The sequence below is a fragment of the Harmonia axyridis genome, chromosome 2 (assembly GCF_914767665.1).
Source record: "Harmonia axyridis chromosome 2, icHarAxyr1.1, whole genome shotgun sequence".
Classification (NCBI taxonomy): Eukaryota; Metazoa; Arthropoda; class Insecta; order Coleoptera; family Coccinellidae; genus Harmonia; species Harmonia axyridis.
In genome coordinates, this window is record NC_059502.1 from 21,996,247 (window position 1) to 22,024,061 (window position 27,815).

Below are 27,815 nucleotides of genomic sequence, written 5' to 3' on the forward strand. Positions count from 1 at the left end.
GCGAGATATGGAAATAAGTTGAATTTCACATTTGCGTTCTTCCTCTGGGGCATCGTCGGTACTGACAGGGGAGTGTATAGTATAATGACTCGGTGCTTGCCCGAAATTGGCTAATTCTTAACTAATGAAGAAGTTATAAGAACTTTTAATTTAACACCATTTTCCAATATTCTATTATAGCTTGAAAACAGTTGAAATTATGAGGTAGCCAAAATTCCACCAAATTAATTTCCTCAAAACTCGAGCTCAAAAATGTGTCAAATTTGCGCAACGCCACTGGATTGGATTTACTTGAACATGAAACACTAAAATATAATTGGGAACCGTATATATTTTAGCTGAAGATTGATGCTTTTTCGTACAAATTACGAAAAATCATAAATAGTTATTATTTGACTTTTTTCGAGATATTCAGTCATAGAACGTATTTTGCTCAGATGAAATTATGAATATAATTCAGTGCTCAATGAAAACGTTATGTCACTTAGATTTGACTTTGACATACGCAGACTCTTATAAGAATAAGCAGGGCATAGTGCATGTGTTGACTGTTGTGTTGTGCGTGAGGTAAATCGTTGTCGAATCTAACAATGATTAGTGAAAATTAAACAGAAAAGTTCATGAAAGTGTCGATGATGGTCTTGGACCATTGTAGATCCTGTTATTTCTTTAAAAAATATAAGACTTTGTGGATAGAAGCCCCGAGAATTCCTAAGAAAGCTTCAAACCCGTTTGAAGCTTTCGAGGCCGAGTTCATGGAACTATGAACCTAGACTCGTTGTCTTTTACTTTGTCACAAATAAGTTATTTAGTTGCATCTTTGAATAAAAAGAACCAGAAAAAAGTTGTTACAGAACTAACGAAGGTAAGTTTCTTGAACATATTGTAACGTAAATGACAAATTACTTCGTCCGCCATGTTCTGTTTTTATATATACACTTACCGACTGAGTTAGTTACAAGACAAAGGTGTTGATGTTTTTCTTCTCTTTTTTTTGCTTCTGTTTTTTTCGATAAATCATATCTCATCTGTTGACTATAGATTCCTCATAGAAGAGAAATTATAGTAAAGGTTTAACCTAATTTATTTTTTTTAGTTAATTTCTTCGTTTGGCCTGGAGGCGGACCGTCAGTTGCTCCAATGCCTATTTTCATCAGTGGAATTTTCAGAATCTGCTAATAAAGTCGCAGCTCTATCAACCCAGAATCAAGTGTTACTAGAGCAGTGCACAAGATTATTGGATAAACCTTCACTAATAACATCTGTTTGTTACACAGTAAATAATCAGATTTCTAATACTAAGGTGAGTTTTGAATTCTTAATTATCTCACAAGTTTATTTGAATAAATTGTCAGAAATTTTTCTTTTTGGTTTAATCAGGAAAGTACATTCCAGTCATTCTGACTGAGGCAACAAATATTTCAAAGAAATCTGAAAATTATGATAATTTTAGTATCCAGTTAATTCCTTAAGTGCCAAATATTTATGTAGGATTCCTAATACCAATCTTAATTTAAAAAAAAAGCACGAATCATAAAAATAGTTGAAGTAAACAAAGGAATATAACCAATTTTTGATTCATTTTCCACAAGTCATAATATGATTTAACCTAATTCTGGATTACAATTCCAACCTTATTTCACACAATTATTATCAGTTCACATTAGAATGCACTAAATGTATTAAACTCCTTTTTTAATAACAATAGAATATTCACTTTTAATAAAAAAATAATATATTTTCTTAAATAAGATTATCTTAGTTATATCAGAATTTTATTGTTTTCAAAGAAATGTTAATTTATAAGGGAGAATTTTAAAAGAAACCGCTATTGTTATCCAGATTGGAATTTATTCCTTTCATTGTTATCATTTTAATATTAATTATTCATTGTTCAGAATTCAATGTAACAGAAAATGTTTGAAATCTAATAATACAACTTTTATTGTATATACATATATTTATATATGTATTTATTCAACCATGGGCACCATATTTGTATTTTTGATACTTTTAAGCATTTTGTTTAATATATAAAGATAAGAAGAATAATTATTTTCATAAATTTCAATATTCATGATATTTATCTATTAATTATTATACTGATAAAATAGTAGTTCATAACCAGTTGGTGACTAGTAATTTCACTTGAACTTAGCATAAAATTACTTGTTTGATATTAGACCCTATTTCAGTCATTTATGATTTTAGAATGTTCATGGAAATAAATGGAAGTATTCAATAGGTTGAATCAATTATTTATCATACACAAGAAAAGTTACAAATATTCAGCAATATGCAGTTTACAGAAAAACAAATTTTTATTATAAAACTGATTAGAAACGGAATGATTTGATAATATGCAACTATACTATTTATTATCCATCTGGCCTATATGATTTATTAGCTCACCGGCTAACTATGACATATAAAAGGTCATGTAATTAAAACAAAAAAAATGGGAACATAATTTGTTCGATTTCAATTATTTAAGGAAATAAATGGCTTCAAAAGTTCCATTCATGTCTATTGATATGATTCAATAATAACAAAAAAATATGAAATGAAACAAGCATAAATACATTTTCTGCATGATAGAATGATTTTAGTTAGTTACCGCGTTTGTTGTTAGATCGATAGTACGATTTACTAGTTGCTAAGATGAACACTAAATGAATCATTAAATTAATGAATAATTAAATTATTCGCAACAATTTGAATTAAATTCGTTCAAAATTGAAAGTGAAAGTACAATTAAATGTTACAATTGCTGAGTGCAATATCGCTGACTTGAGAAAGAACTGAATTCAGCATTGGTTGTTTCAACTCGCTACGTTCCGTAGTATGCAAAATTTTTTCAGCAAATTCATTGTAATTGCAATAACCATAAATGAATATGATGCCGACATACTCTTCCGCGCTGTAAGCGTACATTTTTTAAGATGTAATAATACTTGGTATACTAAGTTAATACTTAGTATCAAGTCTTAACTTTCCGCTACAATTTTAGTGTAACACGAAAATTAGAATACCTACTGACAAGTTTATTTACGCTTGTTTTTAAGCATACTTTTTTGTTATTATTGAATCATATCAATAGAAATGAATGAAACATTTGAAGCCATTTATTTCCTTAAATAATTGAAATCGGACATATATTATGTTCCCATAATGTTTTTTGTTAAACTTACATGACTTTTCATATGACAAAGTTTGTCAGTAAGCTAATAAATCACCCTATATACAATTTTAATTTATTATTTCCAACGATGAACCTGTGGAACTTTTGGAAGGCAACATTCTTTCAACTTCCCAAATTTTTCCAATTCATGTTCAGGAAAGTGTAGAATCTAACAATCAAATCTCACAAAAACGTCCTGGATGGATTTGTTTACTTTTTTTTAATAGTTTGGAATATCAATAAATTCTACATTTTATTGAACATTCGACGTTTGTTCCCTTAACCGATCGACCTGGGAAGTGACTCAAATGAAAAAGTTTCGAAATTCAATTCTGTCTGTCCGACCGTAAGCGCCGTAACTCCCGAATGGAACTAGAGAGAGTCTTAGAATTTTTAGCGTTGGAAAAATCTCAGAATCCGCCTTAATCGCATTAATTCCTTCAAAATTGGTTTACTTTGGATTTGGCAATTCACTTCAATGTTGTTGAGGTGATTTTATTGTAAAATTAGGAATAATCAGATCTAGCAATGATACTGGCAATTTTTTCATGGCACTGCTAAAATAAATGGTATACTCATTTTGAAAATTTCTATTCGGTTTTCGGAATGAATAACCCTGGGTTCGAATCCCGTCGCTGGATTTTTTTTTCCGTGTCGAAACATTGGCGGTGAAAGGGAAAAATAATACAGAATTTATAATAGCTTCGAAAAAATTCCATAGTAAAAGTAGTAGGATTTAATGGAATTTCCTCAAGTATTGTATTCATCTTGTTCTTAAGATTGTATTATTGCTGATTTTAGTATAATTATAATTTAGTGTAAATTAATGTTATGCCAGGAAGTACTTTTTTCTGTTTCAAAATTGGTCAAATATTCTGTGGAAAAGATTAGATGAATTTGACTGTGCATACTCAAGCAACATGAATCAAGGAAATCTCATTAACCCGGAAATTATTGCCTTTAGGAGCATAACCATTTTTTAACTTCATCATTATTTTTCCAAACAGAATCCAACACAATCATGAAAAAATACGGTTGACGGTTGTTCATTGAATTCGGGTTGTGAGGTATTTCCATTCGTCATTTAAGACCATTCTCCTTTCAAAATTCGAAAATTAAGAACATTTGGGCAAAATGAAATTTCGCTATTCCTCTAGAACAAGCGCGATTATTAAAAAGGTATAAACGGAAGCACTAACCGCGATTCAATTCTATGTATTACTATTTCGGAATATAGAATTGCATAATCGTAAATATGCAAAGCCATAATTTCGAAATAAATACTGTAAACTTTTCATTCCCAATGAAGATAAGTAGATAAAAACATTTACATCAAGTGAAAGTACTATTTAGCCCTCTGAAAGTTAGATTAGTTGAAATCCTTTGTGGTAATTATGTGTTAATACAGTTGTGACCAAAAATATTCCTTAGAAATAGAATTATACTCTATTCTCTATTCTATGGTGAAAATCTTTTTTTTATGTAGCATTTATTTAGCACTATGACAGATGATAATTCCTTTTTGATGACTTGTTGATTTTTTTTATGAATAATATTGATAGTTAGTATATAATAAAAATAATATAGTAATGAAGTGAATATATAATGGTCAAGGAAAATTTCAAAGGTTTCAACATTAATTACAAATTTTGATAGTGTTCGAGCCGATCTGTTTGATTTGACATTTAAGATAGCTGATAGTATGGGATAAATTTTTTGGATTTGCAGTATCAAATTGATGGAAGTGAGTTCAAATAATTATTTAACTTTTATCTTTTCCAATTTAGAATACCAAAAAACTGTCTTATTATATGTATGTTTAAATACTTGGGAGGTATGCAGAACCCTTTTTTTTAAGATGGTTAGCAAATTATTGGCTCCACACTGAAATTCATTCAAATAGTAAATTAAAGGTATGCATTTATGCAGCTTCAAATAACGAATAACCAAAATGTTACTATTCAAGTAGACCAAATATCATTAATTAGAAGTACATGTCATGTAAGTGAATAATGAACCAATAAATTGAAATTTATATAGAAGATAACCTCATATTTGAACTACCTGAATATTGAGTAAAAGAAATAGGTTAGCGCTTTTTGAATATTTGTTATTTGATACTGCATAAATATACAATAATAATTCAACCCATATTTTGTCATTTACTGGAAAATATTGTCAATGTATGGTTTTTGATTATTGAGTACTGTTAAGGTGTTACATTACACCCCTACCATAAGATCTATTGTGTACCCATTAATGCTGGCCGTTTATCAACATATTGTGAACTTTATTATTATATAATGAATAAGATTTCCATTTAAATATCCGGATAGTTTACATCACCTTCGTTAAAACAAAATATTTATTATTAAGCAATGAGAATACTACAAGCATTGGACGTTCTTTGAATATTTACTAGATAGTCATCCAATCCACAAAATGTACTGATAAATAAGTTTACCTGCATCTCAAACAGGAAAATGTGAAAAATCTCTGGCAATTTTAAAACCTTTCATATAATAGAAATTTCTAAATTTTTTTTATTCTTTTAGAATCTTAAATTTGGCCAACAATTTTTCCAACAGTTGGGCAAGTGCCTTCGTCTCACAGCTGTTCAAGAAGTTGTTTTTGCTCTTGCCCTACGCCATTCCCCCAACAGTGAAGTAGCCAGTTTAGCACAGACTCATTTGAAAGCAAGTGTTCCAAATTTAGTGCAAACCTACATTGACACTCAAGGAAGCAGTAGGCAACACGAAGGTGGTTTACATGAAACATCTCCGGAAGTTTTGAACTTGATTTTAACTGCAATCTTAAAATCGCCGAAAGAAGTTGGACTTTCAAACGATATACATCAGACGTTCCTTAATACATTACAACGCGATTTCCCTATTGACTTAGTTCCGGTAGTTCTAGCGCCTCTAGTTTACCCTGAACAGTGTGAATTAGCTCCCGATATGTCTTCCGATGGCCCCGGTTTATCCGGGGGTTTGTTAGATACATCATTAGCTGATGTCATAACTGAAATGGGATATAGTTTCACCTCAAGTATAGAAGAATGTAGATCCAGTTTGGTGAAATTGGGAGGTCGAGATATAACCCCTTCGGTTATAGCACGGGTGTTAAGTATTATGTGCCGAACCCATAGTGGCCTTGATGACATCCAACAGAATAGTTCTTTTAATATAAATGAAGTTAGAACATCTTGGAACATAGATCTATTTGTTCAAGCTGTGAAAGAAACTGTACCAAATTTTCAGTGGAAAAATGTTTTTTCAGATCTGGATCATCCAGATTTTATGATCAAAGATAGACAAGGTTTAATATTGTTAATAAGTGCACTTCGCCAAGGTCTACAGAGTCATGGATTTCATCTTGAAAGTTCCTTTCCTATTGACCAATTTTATAGGAGATGGAATAATGTCGATGGTCAATTCAGTTTGATACAGGCAATATTGAAAAATTCAGATGTATTCTGTTTTGCTGATTATCCATGCATATCTGTTGCAGTAGATATACTGAAAACACCCCCAGAGCAAGATAATAAAGATCTGGCTAATTGGAAATCCCTGAATCTTGTAGAATTACTTCTAAACTTATCAGAATGCAATTTATTCAGCCAGGTTTTTGAGTTGTTCAAGTATCCTTTGCACAATTGCGCTGATGTTTTAGTGCTTGCCCTACTACAAATATCAGGACCTGTAACTGTCTTACGACAAGAACTGCTGACAAGTTTGATCCCTATTTTTCTTGTAAATCATCCTAATTCTGCAATTATTTTACATCATGCTTGGCATTGTTCAAATATCAACATTAGACCTGTTATTATGCATGCCATGGCAGAATGGTATGGTAGAGGAGAATGCGATCAAACAAGACTTTCCAGAATATTAGATGTTGCTCAAGATTTGAAGGCTTTGTCACTGCTGCTAAACGCTCAAAATGCTCAGTCTTATCCATTCATAATCGATTTAGCCTGTTTAGCATCCAGAAGAGAATATTTGAAGTTGGAAAAATGGCTTGCAGATAAAATTAGAGAACATGGAGATCCATTCGTAATGGCCTGTGTGAAGTTTTTGCACAGAAGATTTCCACAAATGACCGGTAAAATTGAAGAACCACTAACGAAAGCAGCACCTTTACCTACAGAAACAATTAGTACAATGTTATTATGTTTACAAAATACTTTGACTAGTGTCGGGCCAGATTGCCACGAAGCAATTATGTCTATTGGTAATCAGTTTTCGTTAGTTCTAAAAAACAGAACACAACCAACTATCCTCAGACCGAGTGGTACCTTCAGTACAACAGCTTTAGCAGGACAGTTATACAATCACACATCAGTGGAATCAATTTCAGGTCTCAGTACAAACTTAGCTAATATGACTTTAGGAGGGCCTCCTAGCACAGCTTTTAACCTTCAAAGTGGATTAGGTCCCCTGGTTCCTTCACCAGGTTCTCCTTCTAGAATACTGAATGCTGGAACTTCTAATAGTCCATTCTCAATGATTCAAATGCAACATCAAGGACCTGTTGGTACGAGTTCATCTTTAGTTTTAGGTGTTAATCAACTTAACAATATCGGAAGAATGGGCCCAGCACCTACCTTAGATAAGGCCAGACTCCAAGATTATAATTTGTTTCCTGAAATCTCTCCCAATGTATCTAAGGATATTGAAGATGAAGCAAATAGCTATTTTCAGAGAATTTACAACCATCCACCCCATCCAACTTTGACAATTGATGAAGTTCTTGACATGTTGAAAAGATTTCAAGAATCAAATAACAAACGTGAGAGAGAGGTAAGTTAATAATAATAATATTATTTATTTAACACTTGGCTGGTATAAAAATGGAATCAAATTTTAATTTTATTTCTTTGGTTGCCTTGGAATCAAAAGAACTACGTGTGAGCATATATAACTCCAGGGGGGTGCTACGATCAATGGTACCCCAAAAAAATATTCTAAACAAAAGATAAAGATCTTGAGGTTGATGGACAAATAACAGTTTGTTGGCTGGACTATCCAATTTTTTATATCTATCATATTGGTTTTCAGTATGGAATATAATCATTCTTTTAATTATTATATATTGATTAATCGAATACCCTTTCCCAAAAAAAAAAAATTGAAATGAAAATCTTAAACATGATGAGTACACTATTTATAGAATATTTAATAAATTTTCATAGTGAAAGACATTACAAAAATTATCATAATTATTAAGTTTTTATCCAGAGAATCGACATCTTTTATCTTTAAATGAGTTGTCCATTTGTGTCCAAATATGTTAGATGACATATTTATACAGAACAATATTATTTTCAATTGCGATAGTCTAGATTTTTTCCCAATCAACCATTTTGATTTTCATCTGCTTCTTTTTCTTCAATCTTCCAAGTTCTGCTTCTGAATGAGATGTATACGGCAGTGACTGACTGTATTTGTGGTAGTAATGAATAATTTTATTCGTATGTGAAAAACCGGCCCTTAATTTAATATTTAAACGATCTCAATATCAACTTGGTTCCACATTTAACATAGATGGCACTCCGTTTCTATCTTGTTTACACTGACTTGATAAAACACAGTGGTGACAATAGGGATATTATGGAAATAATATTATAATATTTAGGTTTATTATGAAGCTAAATTCAAATAGAACTGGATTAGCAGTTTTTTAAACAAAATATTTATAAAATGGAATATAAAATGAGTACCTTCGAATTTCAAGTTCTTGAATCACGGCATTTTAATGGGTGAAATATTTAAATCAAATTCTAGGTAACTAAAATAAATATGTAGCGATCGTTATATTCGCTGATGGTTTGACTGCGCTTTCGCCCTGTTTTGAATTAATTTTCAAATGGAATATTGTATTATCATACTGACTGAGATTCCTATTAATAATTTACCTGTTCAGTTTATGAAAAACTAGTATATACATATACATCAATGCAAAAAGGGGACAATTCTTTCAAATTCATATTTTACATGGAAAAAATTTATATATAAAAATAATTATTAATGTTCTCTGAACCTTTTAAGTTCAATAAATTTTGTACAATTTTTCCATGGATCAGAGTTATGGAACAGACAGTGAGGATGTGATTTTTAAAAATAAAACATGTTGACTGTCACGACCAAAACAAAATTAAAAAAGCATATCAGCAGAAAATTTTTATTTCAAATCACAATAACAATAAACTCATAAATACTTCAAATTCTGAAATAACAATTTTTTTATTCTTGACCTCAAATACAGTAGGCAGTACTGGTGGCCTGTTTAACAATGACAAAATATTACAATATTTTAAGGATATATTGAAAATATTGCCCTTCTCACAATAACTGTCTAGCTACTGTTCGAAATTATTAAAATAAATATTCAATGAATATTTATCCATTCATAATTCCCAGCCCTAATTCTAATACAATTCCGGCCTTACTGGCGATCCATTACCTACTACAAGATAAGATGAAAATTTTAGTCAAGCCAAATGTCACTACATATTTAAGCACTGGATAAAAAAAAACACCTAAGTACGACTCTAAAAAATGAGAATCGCATTCTTCACTTTATTTCCTTCTCACATGGAAATTCATCCATCAAAAATGGCAAACATTCTTAGAGGCAATCAATCAAATGTAAAAAATTCTTATTTGGAAATCTTCTTTAGAACCACCATAAGAGTTGAAAAAATGAAATTATAAAATAGCAATAAACATTTATAATAGATAAATATATGTTATTTTGGAAAACTTATTTTATTTTAATTTGCAGGTTTTCAACTGCATGCTAAGAAACCTGTTTGAGGAATATAAGTTTTTTCCTCAATACCCAGACAAAGAATTGCACATAACTGCACAACTTTTTGGTGGAATAATTGAGAGAGGAATTGTAACTTCCTATGTGGCGCTTGGTTTGGCCCTACGATTTGTTTTAGATGCCCTTAAAAAGCCTGAAGGTTCAAAAATGTATTATTTTGGTATTGCTGCTCTAGATAGATTTAAATCTCGTCTGAAGGAGTATCATAAGTACTGCGAACATGTCAGGGCCATTACTCATTTTGTTGATTTTCCACCCCATCTCCAAGAGTATGTAGAATATGGATTGCAGAGCTTAGAGCCACCTTCAAAACCTCAGGGCTCTACTTTACCAGCCAGTTTAACAACAATGTTAGCACCTAATAGTATGCAAGTTACACAAAGTTATAAAAATACCCCTGCAGTTAGTTCTAATGCACCTAGTAAATCAAGTACAACAACAACAAGTACATTGGGATCCCGACCATCCATTGCTAATGCAACAAATATTGATACCCTATTGGTAGCCACAGAAAAAGAAGATAAAATAATTGCACCTCCGGATCCTGTTCAGGATAAAACTGCATTCATATTCAATAACTTGAGTCAACTAAATTTGAAAACCAAATGTGAAGAACTGAGGGAAATTTTACTTGAAGAATACAGACCATGGCTGTCACAGGTATGTTTGCTGCTATTTATTTAGTCTGCATATTCTTTGACTTTTTTCATTTCACCCTTAAGAATAAGTTATTGCATATTCATCTGTACAATAGGTACAGGGTGGGCCATTTTTAAGGGGGAAGTCCTACTTTTATACTAGATAGAGGAAAACTAATGTTGATGTCTGTGGGCCAATTTTCATGAGAAACTCATTAGTTATCACCATTACATAGTTCATTTTCTAAAAAATTCATTTTCGAAATATTGCTGTTACTTTTCTCTTATTAAAAATATTTAATTTCTGTGAAAACATTGCCTTGAAATTTTTTTTTTTTTTAAATGGGACACACAATTAATTTTACTTATTTCGATAGAGCTTAAAATTTCCATTCCAAAAATATATCAGGTGTGTGAATAAGTCTTTCCCGTTTTTTGTAAGAGATGGCGCCACCAATACTGTGCGAGTATTTAATGGTTACATATGTCATAATCAAAGCTTATTCATCTGTCAACAATTCCACACTAACACATTAGTTGAAATTTTTTCGCATCATAAATTTTTGAAATCGTGAAAATGTCGAAATTTGAGCCGAGTCGACGTCATTTGCGGGAAGTTTCACTTTATTGGTTCAATTTGAAGACATCTGCTGCCGAGGCGCATAGGTTGCTTCAGGAAGCTTATGGAGAAGGTTGTGTCGATGATTCAAGTGTTCGCGGATGGTTTCGACGCTTCAAAAGTGGCGATTTCGACGTGGAAGACAAGGAGCGTTCCGGGCGGCCGCAAATCTTTGAAGATCAAGAATTGGCGACTTTGCTTGATGAAGATTCGTGTCAAACGCAAGAAGAACTTGCTGAAGCATTGGGAGTTGACCGAACAACCATTTCCAAGCGTTTGAAAGCCATGGGAATGATTCAAAAGCAAGGAAATTGGGTGCCGTACGAACTGAAGCTGAGAGACGTCGAACGGCGTTTTTTCACTTGCGAACAGCTGCTTCAGCGACATAAAAGAAAGGGTTTTCTGCATCGTATCGGGACTGGCGATGAAAAGTGGATCCGTTACGATAATCCGAAGCGAAGAAAATCATGGGGACTACCCGGCCATGCATCATCATCGACGGCCAAGCCAAATATTCATGGCGCCAAGCTCATGCTCTGTATATGGTGGGACCAGCTAGGTGTGGTTTACTATGAGCTTCTGAAACCGAATGAAAGGATCACAGGCGAGGTCTATCGACGACAATTGATGCGTTTGAGCCGCGCACTGCGAGAAAAACGGCCACAATACTCCGACAGGCACGACAAAGTTATTTTGCAACATGACAATGCTCGCCCACATGTTGCACAGCCGGTGAAAACATACTTAGAAACGCTCAAATGGGAAGTCCTACCCCACCCGCCGTATAGTCCAGACATTGCTCCGTCTGATTACCATCTCTTCAGATCGATGACGCATGGCCTGGCTGACCAGCACTTCCATTCCTACGAGGAAGTCAAAAAATGGGTGGATGACTGCATAGAGGCCAAACCGGTCGAATTTTTTCGCAACGGGATTCGTATGTTGCCAGAAAGATGGGGAAAAGTTGTAGCTAGCGATGGCCAATACTTTCAATAATTCATTTGTAACCATTTTTTCACAATAAAGGCTCAAAATTTGAAAAAAAACGGGAAAGACTTATTCACACACCTGATATAATATACTTAATATTTTTATGTAGTCATTTGTTTGAGATATTGAATTTTCAAATTTTATTTCTTAGATGATAATGAGAACATTCATTGTCAGCTTAGCATCCTTCAATTCTACGAATTTTTTGTTTGTATGAATAAATCGAATAATTGGCTGACTGATCTCAATTCAGGGTAGCCATTTTTGTATTAAACATTATATAAAGAACAATACTATGTAATTAGTGCATTTCTATCACAAAACTAAAATCATTACTTTCAAGAACAAAAAATTTGAATGATAATTGAAGTTTATTCTTTGATTGTAGAGTTTAACACACTTATTTATCTCTGATTAAGTAATTATTTTTTTTTTATAATTATTTTTTACCAAGAGGCATTATTCAATGTAACCGAACAAATATTCATTCAGAAACTGTTCACATTTGACAGTAAATGTGGACATTTTCAATAATAGTGAAGAAATAGTGAGAAAAATCTGCAATTCAAATAATTGAGAAAATACTATAGAAAACGCTTGAATTTTCAATTATATTATTACCATTATTTTTTTCTGTTCAACCTTCATAAAATTATCATAGAACAATTTTTTCAGTATCTGGTAATGAAGAGAGCTTCAATCGAACTTAATTTCCATGGTCTCTATTCCAATTTTCTTGATACGTTGGGAGTTGCAGAAGTTGTGAAGCTGGTGACTGAAGAAACTCACAGAAATATAAGAGTATTGCTGAGATCGGATAAAGTGATAGCTAATTTCTCGGATCGTTCTTTATTGAAGAATTTAGGCCACTGGTTAGGTATTATGACATTAGGAAGAAACAAACCGATTTTACAGAATGATCTTGATCTTAAGTCTTTGCTTGTTGAAGCGTATAATAAAGGGTCCCAAGAGTTACTTTATGTAGTGCCGTTTGTAGCGAAAGTTTTAGAAGCATGTTCAAAAAGTAAAGTTTTTAAACCGCCAAATCCTTGGACAATGGCCATAATGAATGTTTTAGCAGAATTACATCAAGAACAAGACTTGAAACTTAATCTTAAATTTGAAATTGAAGTTCTTTGTAAAAATTTGGAGATCGAAGTTAATCAGTTGAAACCATCTGTTTACTTGAAAGATCCTGAAAGAATTAAAAAAATTGAATATCAGTTGTCCCAACAAGCCAAAAAGGATACCTCGATATCTCAGGTCCACACGCAAGCACCGAATCTCTCGGAGTCTGAATTATCCAATATAGGTCCTGGGCAGCCTACCAATACAACTCCAACATCTGCTACTCCTGCACCACCAGAACCGAAATATAGTTACAGTGACATTCAATTGGCAGGCATGGCTGCTATCAATACACTAACGGTTATCAATCAGAATATTCTACTTTTTCAAACAACTCCACAACTCAAATCGGTAGTTAAACCCGCCATTGAACGAGCAGTTCAAGAATGGATAGGACCAGTAGTGGACAGATCCATCAAAATTGCTCTGCAAACATGTGAAAATATAATAAGGAAAGATTTCGCATTGGATCCTGATGAAAATAGAATGCGACTTGCAGCTCATTATATGGTTAGGAATCTTACTGCTGGAATGGCAATGATAACTTGCAGAGATCAACTTCTTTCTGCAATAAACACCAACTGTAAACAAGCTCTGTTAAATACGTTGAATTCACCAACAATGCAACAAAAAGAACTCGTTGAACAAGCCGCGCTGATTATTGCTACTGATAATATGGAATTGGCATGTGCCTTCATACAAAAAACCGCTGTAGAAAAAGCTATTCCTGAAATTGATAAGAGACTTATGAATGAATATGAATTGAGGAAAATTGCAAGGCAAGAAGGAAGGTAAGATATATTTATTCTGTGTTTTTTTTTTTTTTTAACCATAAAACTACAGTAAAACCTCAATCATCCGGCCTAATGGACAGGAAACGGTTCCCGGATGATCGAAAAACACGGACAATCGAAATTTCTCAAAATACGCACAACTATGAAAATAGGAAAAATGTATGAGGTATAATTATTTATTAAGCAACAAAATCAATAGAATCATAATATCATATAAAAATATATAAATGAAAAAATCATTGCATTGGAACCTATATTACAATGTATATATATTAGTTGAAAAAGTCTGTAATTTTTGTCTGTCTTTTTTTATTATTCATCTTGAGACAAATGTGAGCCCAAATTTCCCTCAAGTGGAGGACATCAATATAATCCGTATCATTTTCCTGCTCTAAATAGTGCATCAGAGCATTTGCGAATCTCAACGCGTCTTCGGCAGAAACAGTGTTTTCCTGCGTGGAAAATTCTTCAACACTTTCATCGTCTGTATCCATACATTGGTTAGGTTGGGAGAAATTTGATGCGGTTTCTGAATCGTCCAGTATCTGATAACCGGGTTCATTTAAATCCGAATTTAGCCATTCTTCAACATCATCGACTGAAACATTTTCGAATTCTACCAAATTATTACTATGGCGCATGCGTAATGAAGTGAATCCCGAATAATCGAGTGGATGTCTGCTCGTGGGAACGGATGAGTGAAAATGTCGACGAGCACGGATAATAGGAGAACGGATAATCGAGGTTCTACTGTATAGACCTTTTGGCTCATTTTGTTTCTAACCTACATGTTAAATGGATTTGAAAGTGTTTCTATAAATTATCGAAAATAATGAAAAATATTCATGACAATGTGGGGCTTTTTCTTCAATCCTTGAATAAAAATATTTCACCATACCAAAACATAAATAAACATAAACATAATACAACGCATTCAGTCTTGAAAAGTACTAAACAATGGCTTATTGGTCCGGGTAGAAATTTTCTCACGCTGGTAACAATTCATCATTACCCTGTTTATGAAAAAAATAATGTGTCCAGGTAACAGATTGACATTAAAGTTGATAGGTTTCGATATACAGGGTTAGAACTATTTAGAGGGCCACTACAGGGATATCAAAAAATCGTTAGAAAGACAGGGTGGCTTAAATTACAAAAATTAGTTAGGGATGAGTGTGTTGGTTTGAACAGATCCGAAATATCTCCATTGGTTCCCGAGATATCTCGAAAAAAACTGAGAATCGAGATTTTCTTTTTTTCTCCATAACTCATTTGTTTTTGGAGATAACTTCACTATAGTTAAGTTACATTTTCACATAACAATTCAAATTTGCGTATCTAGATTCGATGTTTTTGTAGAGTGTGATACATTTTTGAATTCGTGTTTTTTCTTTATCATCTCATAAGGAAAAACAATATGGCGTCTATAAGAAGAAAAAATTGCTATCGCGTCTCTGAAATAATGGAAAACAGAAAAAATCATACGCACCATTAGAATCTATATTGGATAATGACTACAAACCGAATTTTGTGATGTTATCTCCAGAAGCAAATGAGTTATACAGAAAAAAGAAAATTTCGATTTTCAGTTTTTTCGAGATATCACAGGAACTATTGGAGATGTTTTGGACCTGTTAACACCAACACACTAATCCTTAAATAACGCAATTTTTTGTAATTCAAGCTACCCAGTATCTCTAACGGTTTTCGATATGCCTGTAGTGCTACTCTAAATAGTTCTAACTCTGTATATTGAGAGATAAAAAGCATCTAACCTTCCTAAAGGTCATGAGACCTTGGAGGCTCTTACATACATAATAATTGGGGTTCTTGATTTTTCCTACTTCATTTCTACCTATCCAATCATAAACGATTACAACCTGTTTTTAGACATTTCACTGTTTTCATTTTCTTTAATCAAAATATGTTTTCTGTTTCAATTTTCAGACAATTTTGTGATCAAACTATCTACACCTATCAAATGGATAGAATGCCTGAACCAATTCGACTAAGAAGCACAGTAACACCAAGTCAAATGCTTGTTTATGAGGAGTATGCTAGGAACATTCCTGGTTTTTTACCCAGTGAACGTGACAGCACTATTATGATCACGAAGCATCAACATATGGAAACATCTCAACATAATGTTGTAAATTCTTTCTCGAACTCTCAAGGAATTCAAGGCGAAGATACAAGTATACATTTCGATAAATTGTTGTTGGATTTGGAACAATTCATTCAGGCTATAGGTGCGCAAAGCCAGTATAATCATTTCAACACGAATATGATTATATTGAGAGACTGTTTGGTACACACTTTACGAGCGAGGGATATTGCTACTTTACAAACATTAGTTCAAAAGGTAAATAAATATTTCGGAACTTTGAGATGAATAAAATAAAATACACATAGTTTTTAAAAAAATGATGCCAATAATGTCATGTGTATTTGTTTGTAGTGCGTTGAAAGTCTTCAAGAGTGTTTGATAGGAGGACAATCGGACAGCGATCCTTTTGTTGTGAGATTTAAAGAAATAGTAATCAGAATCATGAAAACTTTACAAGATCCGAGATTCTTTGGTCAACAATGGATGAGCAAATTTGTAACTAGAGTACTAATGGAGGGAAGAGATGAGTACCGATACAACATAGATGCGCTAGATACCCTTATCAAATCTGGCCTCATAAATCTGCCTCAACTTGATGTGAGCCTTGCTCAACTGATGGATAATGGCAATAATTACATGGCAGTTAATTGTGCTATGCAAATAGCTCAACTATATCTGATTGATGACCGATCAAACCAGTTCATAACTGAAAATGACTTATTGAATACTATTGACATGCTAGCCAAAATTCAGTCTCATAATCGCGCAGTACCTGAAGGTCTTGGGGCAATAATAGATATTTTACGACAAAATCATGAGACTTCAACGTTCTTCGGTGACAGAACTCCATTTGGGCCAACCGTTCATATTCATAATGGCGTGCTTCAGGTAAGATTTACAATTATAAATTTACACTTTTTTCCTTTTCAGTGTTTCAAGTTTATATAGTTCATTGATAGCAATTAAGAGTTTCAAAGAAAGTGGAGTAACCACTAACGATGAAATCTCAATGTATATCATTTACAGAGGGAGTTCTAAGTATTGAACGCCTAATTTATATCGGATTTTGGTATGCAAGGATCTTGTGATATGGCTGATATTTTGGTGGTATTGACATTATTGTCAGATTTTTCTTTTTTCTGGAATGAATGAACTTTGTTTAATTCACATGGATCACCATATATATTTTTTGCCTTTAGAAATCCTGAATATTTTTCATGTATTGTTCCATATACCTAAATGCCATAATTCCAGAGTTGCAGCTATATCTACATTATCTCCGGCAAAGTTATAATTATACATTAAGATGGCTATAATTGAATTTAGTGTTCCCCTGACGAAGATAACATCAATGTAGCTTCAACTAAATATTATTCTATTTACCTGAATAGAATAATTTTTTGAGTTGAAGCCACATTGATGTTATCTTCGCCAGGGGAACAATAAATTCATTTATAGCCATCTAAATGTATAATTATAACTTTGCCGGAGATAATGTAGATATAGCTGCAACTCTGGAATTATGGCATTTAGGTATACAGAACAATACATGAAAAATATTCAGGATTTCTAAAGGCAAAAAATATACATGTGATCCATGTGAAATAACAAAGAGCATTCATTCCAGAAAAAAGAAAGATCTGACAATAATGTTAATACTACCATAATATCAGCCATAGGGGTTGTCCATTAATCACGTGATCTTTTTTTAGCATTTTTTAACCCCCCCTCCCCCATTGGTGATACGTAGTGAGGTTTAAGACCACCCCCCCTCCCCCTTCTCAACATCACGTGTATTTTTGGTACCTACAACGAATCTTAAAATTTTCTGAATATTATCTTAATTTAAATACAGGTATAAACTATAATCTTTCTTCTGAAATTAAGGACCATAATAAAAATGTCTACACTAGGTTGCAAGTTTTTTTTGATTGCCATAACAATAATAATAAACGAAGAGTGTAATCATAGGAAAAACATGTATTGTACTAGTACATGAATATATTTAATGTAGTCAAGGTCACTACACGCCGCGCCGTGCCGCTTAATATTTGTTTGAAAATCGCGCGTTTGACGAAAAGATAAATACACGTGATATCTTACTACATCCCCCCCCCCTCCCCCTTGTGATATTTTCGTGATTTTTATCAAACCCCTCCCCCCCCTTTCAAGCCTCACGTGATTAATGGACAACCCCATATCACAAGATCCTTGCATACCAAAATCCGACATAAATTAGGCGTTCAATATTTAGAACTCCCTCTGTATCTAAATGTATTATATAATAACATAACTTTGCCTGTCTTCAATATGTCATCTAAAATTTTCTACTATTCCAATGTGGACATACATCTAACATGAAACAAATATTTTATTAGCGTATTCGACTGGCTGCACCAGTTCGAATTAATTCGAGCTAATTATGTCATTTAGCAATACAAAATTTCGAATTAATTCGCACTGGTGCTGCCAGTCGAATACGCTAATAGATTATTCACATCAAACAAGTTTATTCAAATACAGAATCCATTTGAAATAACGAAGTTCATCATAATTCAGGACAAAGGGAAGATCTGACAATAATGTAAATACCACCATAATACAGTAGAACCTCGATCATCCGGCCTAATGGAGGGGAAACGGTTCCCAGATAATCGAAAAACACGGACAATCGAAATTCCTCAAAATACGCACAACAACTATGAAAATTAGAGAAATGTATGGGGTACAATTATTTATTAAGCAACAAAATCAATAGAATCATAATATCATATAAAAATATACAAATGAAAAACAAATCATTGCATTGGTACCTATAATACATCGAATGTATATATTTTAGTTGAAAAAGTATGTAATTTTTGTCTGTCTTTTTTTATTATTCATCTTGAGACAAATGTGAGCCCGAATTTTCCTCAAGTGGAGGACATCAATATAATCCGTATCATTTTCCTGCTCTAAATAGTGCATCAGACCATTTGCAAATCTCAACGCGTCTTTGGCAGAAACAGTGTTTCTCTAATTCTGTGGTTATTCCGTTCATTCTTCCACACATCTTGTAGAAGAAAATCGTGCGAGAATATATCTGAAACGCACAGTTTTCATGGTTATATTTTATTATTATATGTTGGTACTCCGAACTTTCCGCCACGGCTTTTTCTATCGATTCATCAATTTGCCTTGAAGAAATCAGTTCTGTCGTTCTGTCAACCAACATTTTTCAATGCAAAAATCACTAAAAGATATTTATGGAAATATTTCATTAATTTCAATAAAAATGCAATGAATTAGAGAAAATAATGTATAATACTCGTACAGAAGGCCCATTCTACCACTCGTCCATTCAAAAACTCGCCACTTCGTGGCTCGTTTTTGAATTTTGAGGTCGTGGAAGAATATCAATGCCTTCTGCACTTGTATTATGAATAACTATTTCCTGCGTGGAAAATTCTTCAACACTTTAATCGACAATCGTCTGTATCCATACATTGGTTAGGTTGGGAAAATTTTGATGCGATTTCTGAATCATCCAGTATCTGATAATCGGGTTCATTTGAATCCGAATTTAGCCATTCCTCAACATCATCGACTAAAACATTTTCAAATTATACCAAATTATTACTATGGCGCATGCGTAATGAACTGAATCCCGGATAATCGAGTGGATGTCTGCTCGTGGGAACGGATGAGTGAAAATATCGACGAGCACGGATTACAGAGTAAAACGGATAATAGGAGAACGGATAATCGAGGTTTTACTGTATTGGCCATATCAGAAGATCCTTGCATACCAAAATCTATAAAAATCGTGCGATCCATTTACGTTATTGCTGATTTCAGTAAAGGATTAATCAACATTAATAATATGTTAAAAAATATGTCTTAACAATAAGCATTATGAATTTTGATGAATGATGTAGATATAAAGTATTTCATTTTGAAACAACGATCAATTATGTATTATATTTAAGAATTGTTGTTGTTTATGAGAAATATAATGTAAATGTAGGCTCTGATACCAACTTTTAGCTGTGTAAGGGTCAGGAATAAATAAATAAAATAAATAAATTCAAGAGTCCAAATCGAAGAGACCTTTCACAGTTTTCGTTTTCCTTTTCAGGTGAGGGCCCCAAATTACGAAGATCCTCCTGGTCTTGTTGAAAAAACTGACTTTCTTTTGAGAGAGTGGATTGGAATCTACAATTCCCAACCTCAGGGTAGGGATACTACCAAGCAATTTACTATGTTTGTTCATCAAATGAATGTTCATGGTATCCTCAAAACTGATGACTTGATCACTAGATTTTTCCGTTTATCTACCCAAATATGCGTAGAGACTGTGTACAGAAGCCTGACTGATAAGTCAGTGACAATGAACTTGACAAGAGCAAAGATTTATCACACCTTAGATGCCTTTGTAAAATTGGTTGCCCTATTAGTAAAACATTCTGGTGAAGCCAATAATACAAATACCAAAGTGCATCTGCTGAACAAAGTTTTGGGTATTGTAGCTGGCTGTTTACTTCAAGACCATGATACAAGAGTGATAGACTTCCATCAACTACCTTATCAAAGAATTTTCACAATGCTCTTTTTGGAACTCAATTCTCCCGAACCTGTTCTCGAGACGATCAACTTCCATGTCTTAACGGCCTTTTGTCATACCCTGCATATATTAAGACCATGTAAAGCCGCTGGATTTTGTTATGCTTGGCTGGAACTAGTCAGTCATAGAGTATTTATGGGAAGAATTCTTGCTACAACACCACATCAAAAAGGCTGGCCAATGTACGCGCAATTACTCATTGACCTGTTCAAATACCTTGCACCCTTCCTCAGGAACGCTGAATTAGCAAAACCTGTTACAATGTTGTATAAAGGAACACTGAGGGTCTTGTTAGTCCTTTTACATGACTTTCCGGAGTTCTTGTGTGACTATCATTATAATTTCTGTGATGTTATTCCACCTAATTGTATTCAAATGAGGAATTTAATTTTGTCGGCATTCCCTAGGAATATGAGGTTGCCAGACCCATTTACCCCAAATTTAAAAGTGGACATGTTGCCTGAAATATCTTATGGTCCTCGTATTCTAGCAAATGTATCGATAATGATAACACCTGCACAGTTCAAAAAAGAACTTGATTCTTACCTTAAGGCTCGTGCTCCAGTAACATTCCTTTCAGAGTTGAGAAGTAATTTACAAGTTTCCAGCGGACCTGGAGTCCACTATAACATTCTTTTGATGAATGCACTCATACTTTACGTAGGGAGTCAGGCTATTTCACACATCCGCAGTAAAGGCCACACCCCTAACATGTCAACAATAGCGCACAGTGCTCATATGGACATCTTCCAAAACCTGGCAGTTGATTTGGACACTGAAGGAAGGTAATTAATTACATTTCAACTATTTTTTCCATTGATGTATAATTCCCCTTTTTTTTGGGTGATATTTATTTAGCGGCTGTATTGTGAATTTATTATTATTAAAGCCTCAAACAGGAAGTTCAATTATCTATTGGATAATTCTGGAAAAATAACTATTCGAATATTGAAAATTGGTATTATTATTTGATATTCTCTGAAAACTGATATTCTAGTTCAGGGTAGAATACCAGTTTTCAATTGTTGTTAGACTACAGCGTAATTTTTTGGGGGATATTGATAATAAGTAATGAACATAGTACGCATCTCCATTTTTTCGGTTTTTTTTTTATTGCTATTTTAATAAAACTATTACCTAATATTTCAAAATTGAATTTGATATTTGGTCGATATTGTATTTAGTTCATTTTAAAATTATAGAATTCAGATGAGTTTATTATGAATGTTATTTAATACAATATATTGATAATCAAAGTATGGAGAGTAGGGATAAGGAGAATAATCTTCCCGTTTCAAAAGTGCCCGTTGTACAGGGTGGGCAAATTTCGATGTTTTAGCACTACAACTTTTAAACCAGAGGAGATAGACAAAATCTGATACCCACTTCTCGGTCTCTTTTTTTGAGAAACTAACAAGGGTAGTATTCATTTTTGGCCACCTTCTTTTGTTTTCGAGTTATAAGCGAAAATTGGAAAATTGGCGATATCGAAAAACATCTATATCTCCGCTAATACTGATGATAGAGCTCTGAAATTGAAACATTATACAGGCACTTTTTTTACGTGGAATCCAGTGGCGTGCTCGTCTTTTCAAAAGGGTTTTTAATTGCGAAGCTATGACCCAAAGTTATGTTTTTTCAAATGGGAACACTAAATTTCTGTGCTATTTTTTGATAGCTTAATTTTTCCTGATTTCAAAAATATATAACATCATATGGTTCGTATTAATATAAATAATAGAAAGTGTTCAAAAACCTTTTTTTACCTAAGATTCTCATTATTTCTGTGGTTTCAACTGTTGACGAGCACAGAAAAATTGAGCTTCCTATAACAAGGGTAGTATCCTTCCATCAATCTGATTATTTCTATGCTTTTTACTAATTTATACAAAATTCGAATCTAGGTATATTTTATAAATTTTATATCTAAAAATAGATTCGGAAATAACGAAAAGATCCACAGGATCGATTGTTTCAATCGAAAGAGCTGTAATGAGATGGATGCATCAGATTATTTTCATAGGTCTCCAGAATGAATACGCACAAGTATAGTTTATTCAAAGTCACTTGAACTATTCCATAAAAACTCTTGGCCATAGATGTCCCTTTGAAGTGGATACTGCGATCTGCAAATCCACAATCGTGGGAAAAGTTGTTGCACAATATACTATTTTCTCGAACGATTCCAAATCCAATTAATGGAGCAAAATCTAATGAAAAAAATTGGTGTATTAAATTCTGAAAGACTTGCTTTTCAGAATATCAATAGAAAAACGGATATATGCGTACTTGCTTGTAAATAAAAAGTTTAAAAAGCTCTGGTACTCTGTAGAAATCTTGCAGAAATTGATTCAGTACAATTATGAAATTCAACATTATACAATACATATTGTATGTCTAATTCATTGATATAAAGAGGAGGAACTTCCAAGAAGTCTTAATAGATCTAGTTCGCAGATAGCTTTGAATTGGAAGATTATTGCACCTCTATATGATAATTTACATTATATTTTTTACTTGATTATAATTTGTGTAGTTATTCAAATATGTAACTGTTTGTTAAGTTGTTAATATTCTATATTTTCTTAACAATTTTTTTTTTTTTTCAGATACCTTTTCTTGAACGCCATTGCGAACCAATTACGATATCCAAATAGCCACACTCATTACTTCTCTTGTACGTTGTTGTATTTGTTCGCTGAAGCAAACACAGAGGCTATACAAGAACAAATAACTAGAGTCCTCCTTGAAAGACTGATAGTAAACAGGCCACATCCCTGGGGATTACTTATCACTTTCATTGAACTAATAAAAAATCCTACATATAAATTTTGGAGCCACGAATTTGTTCGATGTGCACCAGAAATTGAAAAGTTAGTATTTATATCCTCGTAAATCAAACAATGATTTGAATAATGATACTTTAATTTCTGTAGTTACTAAAATAATTTGAATTTTTTTAATATGTTTATTGTTCATTTTAGGTTATTTGAATCTGTGGCCAGATCATGTATGGTTCAGAAAACTTTAGGACAACCACAGGAGCCAGAACTGCAAGAATGATACTATATAAAAATATGAAACATGTGATCTGTGAACTGTACATAGTGTTATTAAAAAATCATTATTTTCATCTTTGAAGCTTGTTACAAATCTTTTGGGTTCTATGACTATAAACTAAGATTAGGATGTAGATACTAGCGTTGTAATATATTAGATATTTTTAAGAATTTTCAAATATTTGTAATTATATAAATAATTCATGTATGTATTAAATGGATTTCATGTTTTCCAGGATTTAAAAAGGAGGTTTCATTTTAGGATGTCTTATTCCCAGAATTTCTTCAAATTATTCCAGTTGCATAATATTCACTTCTAGAGTAATACAAAATTTCTTGAACTTAAACATAAAGCTCAATTTTAATCACAATAGAGTAATCTCGGTATACATCATAGATCGACTGCTGAGAAAACATCCGGCGCTATCTAGTAGACTTTTAGGTAACCAACCCAAAGTGGAGATAACAAGATTGAAATCGGTCACGTGACAGATCAGTACATCTACACTGAGTTCAGTAGTTTGTGAATGTAACAAAACAAAAAATATTAAACTCATTCTATTTGCAGGTTCATAATGAATTGAACATGACAGTTACCGTGTATTGAGAAGTATCATTAAATAGCTGATGTTACCTTGTTTGTACCGGATTATTTAGTTTTCTGTAGTATAAACAAAAATTCTTAACTTCAGTAACATTCAATATTTTGTATTTAATTCCACAATATGTATGCATTCAAAAATATTTTATGCTCCCTAAAATTTAAGAGTTAACATAAAAAAACTCATTAATTTTCACCAAATTACGTTCAATATTGATGATTCTCAGTTCAAAGTGAAAAAAATTCAAATTATTCACATAATGCATAGGCAGTTCTTTGACTACCATGCATTTGAGCAGGCTTACGAAAGGCAAACAGGGGTTGGTTGAATATGTAGAACCAATTAAAAGTATGTTGGAAAATATTCTTCTTTCTCTATGCACATTCTGCATATTATAAATACATACATGATACGTGGATTCCGAGGTTAGATGCGAAACAAAGCGGGCGGAAAAATTTCCATAAGTGTTTTACAACTAAATCCTCAGTGCTATCGTTGGTGGTGAGTGAAAACTAATATTTGATTGACTATATTTGAATAAATATATTGAATTTTTCTTATATTGACGGAAAAAAAAGAGACATAATATCATAAAAAATGAGTATACAAGATCCGGGGATATTTCCCCGGATAATGAGATCAGTTACCCCTAAAACAGCCATAACAATTAATAACTTGAAAGACGAGAATAAATTCTCATTTGCAGACTTAACATTATTGAACAATGAAATTCAAATTTTAAAAAAACAAGCCACAGAAGAAGGAGATCACGAAATGCTATCACAAATTCAATCTCTTAGTCAAAACATAATAGCAACAAAAAGTGCGAATAAACAATCCTTTACATATGCGGTGTCCGATAAGGGACCTTATACAGTATTCATACAAAGTAAATCAAGCAATATTGGAAACCTCAATCCATTATCGTTGGGAAAGATGTTTTTCGATAACGATGATTTCAATTTTAATATAAAGAACATAGCTAGGAAGGGAAGAAATCGAATTGGTGTAGACTTTGCTAACTCACGCGAGGCAAATTTATTTGTGGAAAAAAATAATTTCGTAGATTACGATGTTTTCATACCTTCATATTTGTTAACAAGTATGGGGGTCATCTCAGATATCGGATTAAGCATCTCCGAGGAAGACATTATGAAATACGCAGATTCAACATCTGAAATCATAAAGGTACGACGCTTAAAAAGACGACAAACAATAAACGGTAAAACGACTTACGTAGACGCGAAGTCATGTGTGATTACATTCCGCGGAAAAAATTTACCAAATAACATCAAACTATTTCACAACATAATATATGTAGACCAATATATAAGCCCGGTAATTCAATGCTATAATTGTTTGCGATATGGACACACAGCAAAACAGTGTAGGGGTAAAAAAAGGTGTAGAAATTGTGGTTCACAGCACGAAGAGACAGAATGCGAAGCAAAAAAACCAATTTGTATTTACTGTAGTCAAAACCATTCTGCAGTAGATAGAATTTGTCCGGAATTCGATAGACAAAAAAGAATAAAAGAGGCGATGGCAGTTCATAAATACACTTACTTTGAAGCCAATATTATTTTGAAAAACAATAGTAGAAATTTATACGCGAATGACAAAGAATTTCCAAATCTAACAAAAAATAACAGAACTGATGAAAATATTTTACGAACACCAGCTACCATTAACAAACAATCGTACGCTCAGAAAGTTAAAGAAAGACAAACACAAACCGTCAACAACACACGTAGAGTCAGCACACCCATTCAAAGAAAAAGACCACCCCCACAAATACCGGGATATAATCATGAAGAACATAAAAAATGTTTAATAGATTCACAATGTAATGATAATATCCCCTACGATTGGGAAGAACTTAAAAATAATTCTAGAAAAGAAAATTTCGATATAATCGAGAACGACTCAAACAACTCACAACCAAAAAAATCAGCGCAAGTAGATTATCTTCTCCCCCATTATTTTAAAAATTCACCTAATAGTAACAATAGAAAAATTCAACTACATCAAGATTATAAAATAATACAAGCTACAGCAATCGTTCATCAGACAACAGACGAATTTAAAAATGACGAAGAAGACGATATGGAAATCAATTTAGATAATTAAAATAATAAAAAAAATCTAATGACAAACAAAATAAAAATTATACAATGGAATATTAGATCTATAAATTCGAATTATGAAAATATGATTAACATTGCAGAGAGCTTTAATCCAGATATAATTCTAATATCTGAAACCTTTCTTAAAACAATTCAAAAATTAACATTAAAACACTACAAAACGGTAAGGCAAGACAGAGATGACGGTAAAGGAGGTTTAGCAGCTTTAATAAGAAATACAATTGATTTTCAGAATTTTGAAATTAAAAATGACATATTACCAGAAAGAACTCAAGGAATGATCATTAAGATAACGAACCTCACCATAATACATATCTATAACCCACCCGATCTAAAACTTAATAATCATAAATTATCATCCTTTTTAAACCAAATTAACGGGGCTTTTATATTAACCGGAGATCTTAATTCACAAAGCCCGATGTGGGGCTCTGGTATAATAAATTATAACGGGAAAATCATGGAGAAAATATTAGAAGAAACTAACACGATTCTATTAAACGATGGAACTCCAACTAGATTCACAAAAGAGAAACAGAGATAAAAAGTTCACGCCAATTCGAAAATGTTTTTTGTTTGACTCTGAATTTGACAAATACAGTGTATCAACGATGATGCGATTGCGTTCCAATCATTGCCTGTCTCCGGAACATTTATTTAAAATAAAAGTATACGATAGTCCTAATTGTCAGTGTGCAGAATACGGAGATATAGTACATATACTGTTTAATTGTCAGCTGAACAGGGTAAACTGTGATATATTATACTATAAATTAACACAATTGGGAATGGAATGCCCAATTAGTGTGAACGATGTCGTTTTTAGCCAGTCGATTAAGATTATAGAGTGTTTAACTAGTTTTTTAAAAAGCTTCAGGGTTGAAATTGTAGTCAATCGAATGTAAGTTTATGTGTAAATAACATTATGTATGTGATGTTCTAGCCCTGTGTACGTCAAATATCCTTTCCATCCTTGGGAACAAGGGGAGAAATAGTAATATAGTGACTGGGTACATGACCTCCGGTCGAGCCCAAATTGCCCTTCCAATAAGGGTAACCTTGAAAGAAGAAGAAGAATAAATACATACATATGTAGATAATATAGGTACATAT

The 27,815-nt window shown here is 32.8% G+C and overlaps 1 protein-coding gene and 1 long non-coding RNA gene across 2 annotated transcripts; both read left to right on the plus strand.

The window, feature by feature from the left end:
• The first annotated feature begins 508 nt into the window (after positions 1-508).
• On the plus strand, positions 509-24,199 carry LOC123672067 (CCR4-NOT transcription complex subunit 1). Its single transcript, XM_045606041.1, has 10 exons — positions 509-865; positions 1,097-1,303; positions 5,737-7,983; positions 9,968-10,672; positions 12,935-14,178; positions 16,129-16,543; positions 16,640-17,176; positions 20,409-21,679; positions 23,504-23,767; positions 23,879-24,199. Exons 1-10 carry the CDS (start codon positions 764-766, stop codon positions 23,955-23,957), a joined length of 7,071 nt encoding a protein of 2,356 aa, XP_045461997.1. The 5' UTR covers positions 509-763; the 3' UTR covers positions 23,958-24,199.
• Positions 24,200-24,987: 788 nt separating this feature from the next.
• LOC123673591 lies at positions 24,988-27,789 on the plus strand. The gene is made up of 2 exons (XR_006746504.1): positions 24,988-25,056; positions 27,646-27,789. It is a non-coding gene; the product is annotated as an uncharacterized LOC123673591 (long non-coding RNA).
• Positions 27,790-27,815: the final 26 nt, after the last annotated feature.

Coding starts and splice junctions, on each gene's coding strand:
- LOC123672067 (XM_045606041.1), top strand. CDS start 764: ATGAACCTAGACTCGTTGTCTTTTACTTTGTCACAAATAAGTTATTTA. Junction 14,179..16,128: donor ATTGCAAGGCAAGAAGGAAG/GTAAGATATATT, acceptor TTCAATTTTCAG/ACAATTTTGTGATCAAACTA. Junction 23,768..23,878: donor TGTGCACCAGAAATTGAAAA/GTTAGTATTTAT, acceptor TGTTCATTTTAG/GTTATTTGAATCTGTGGCCA.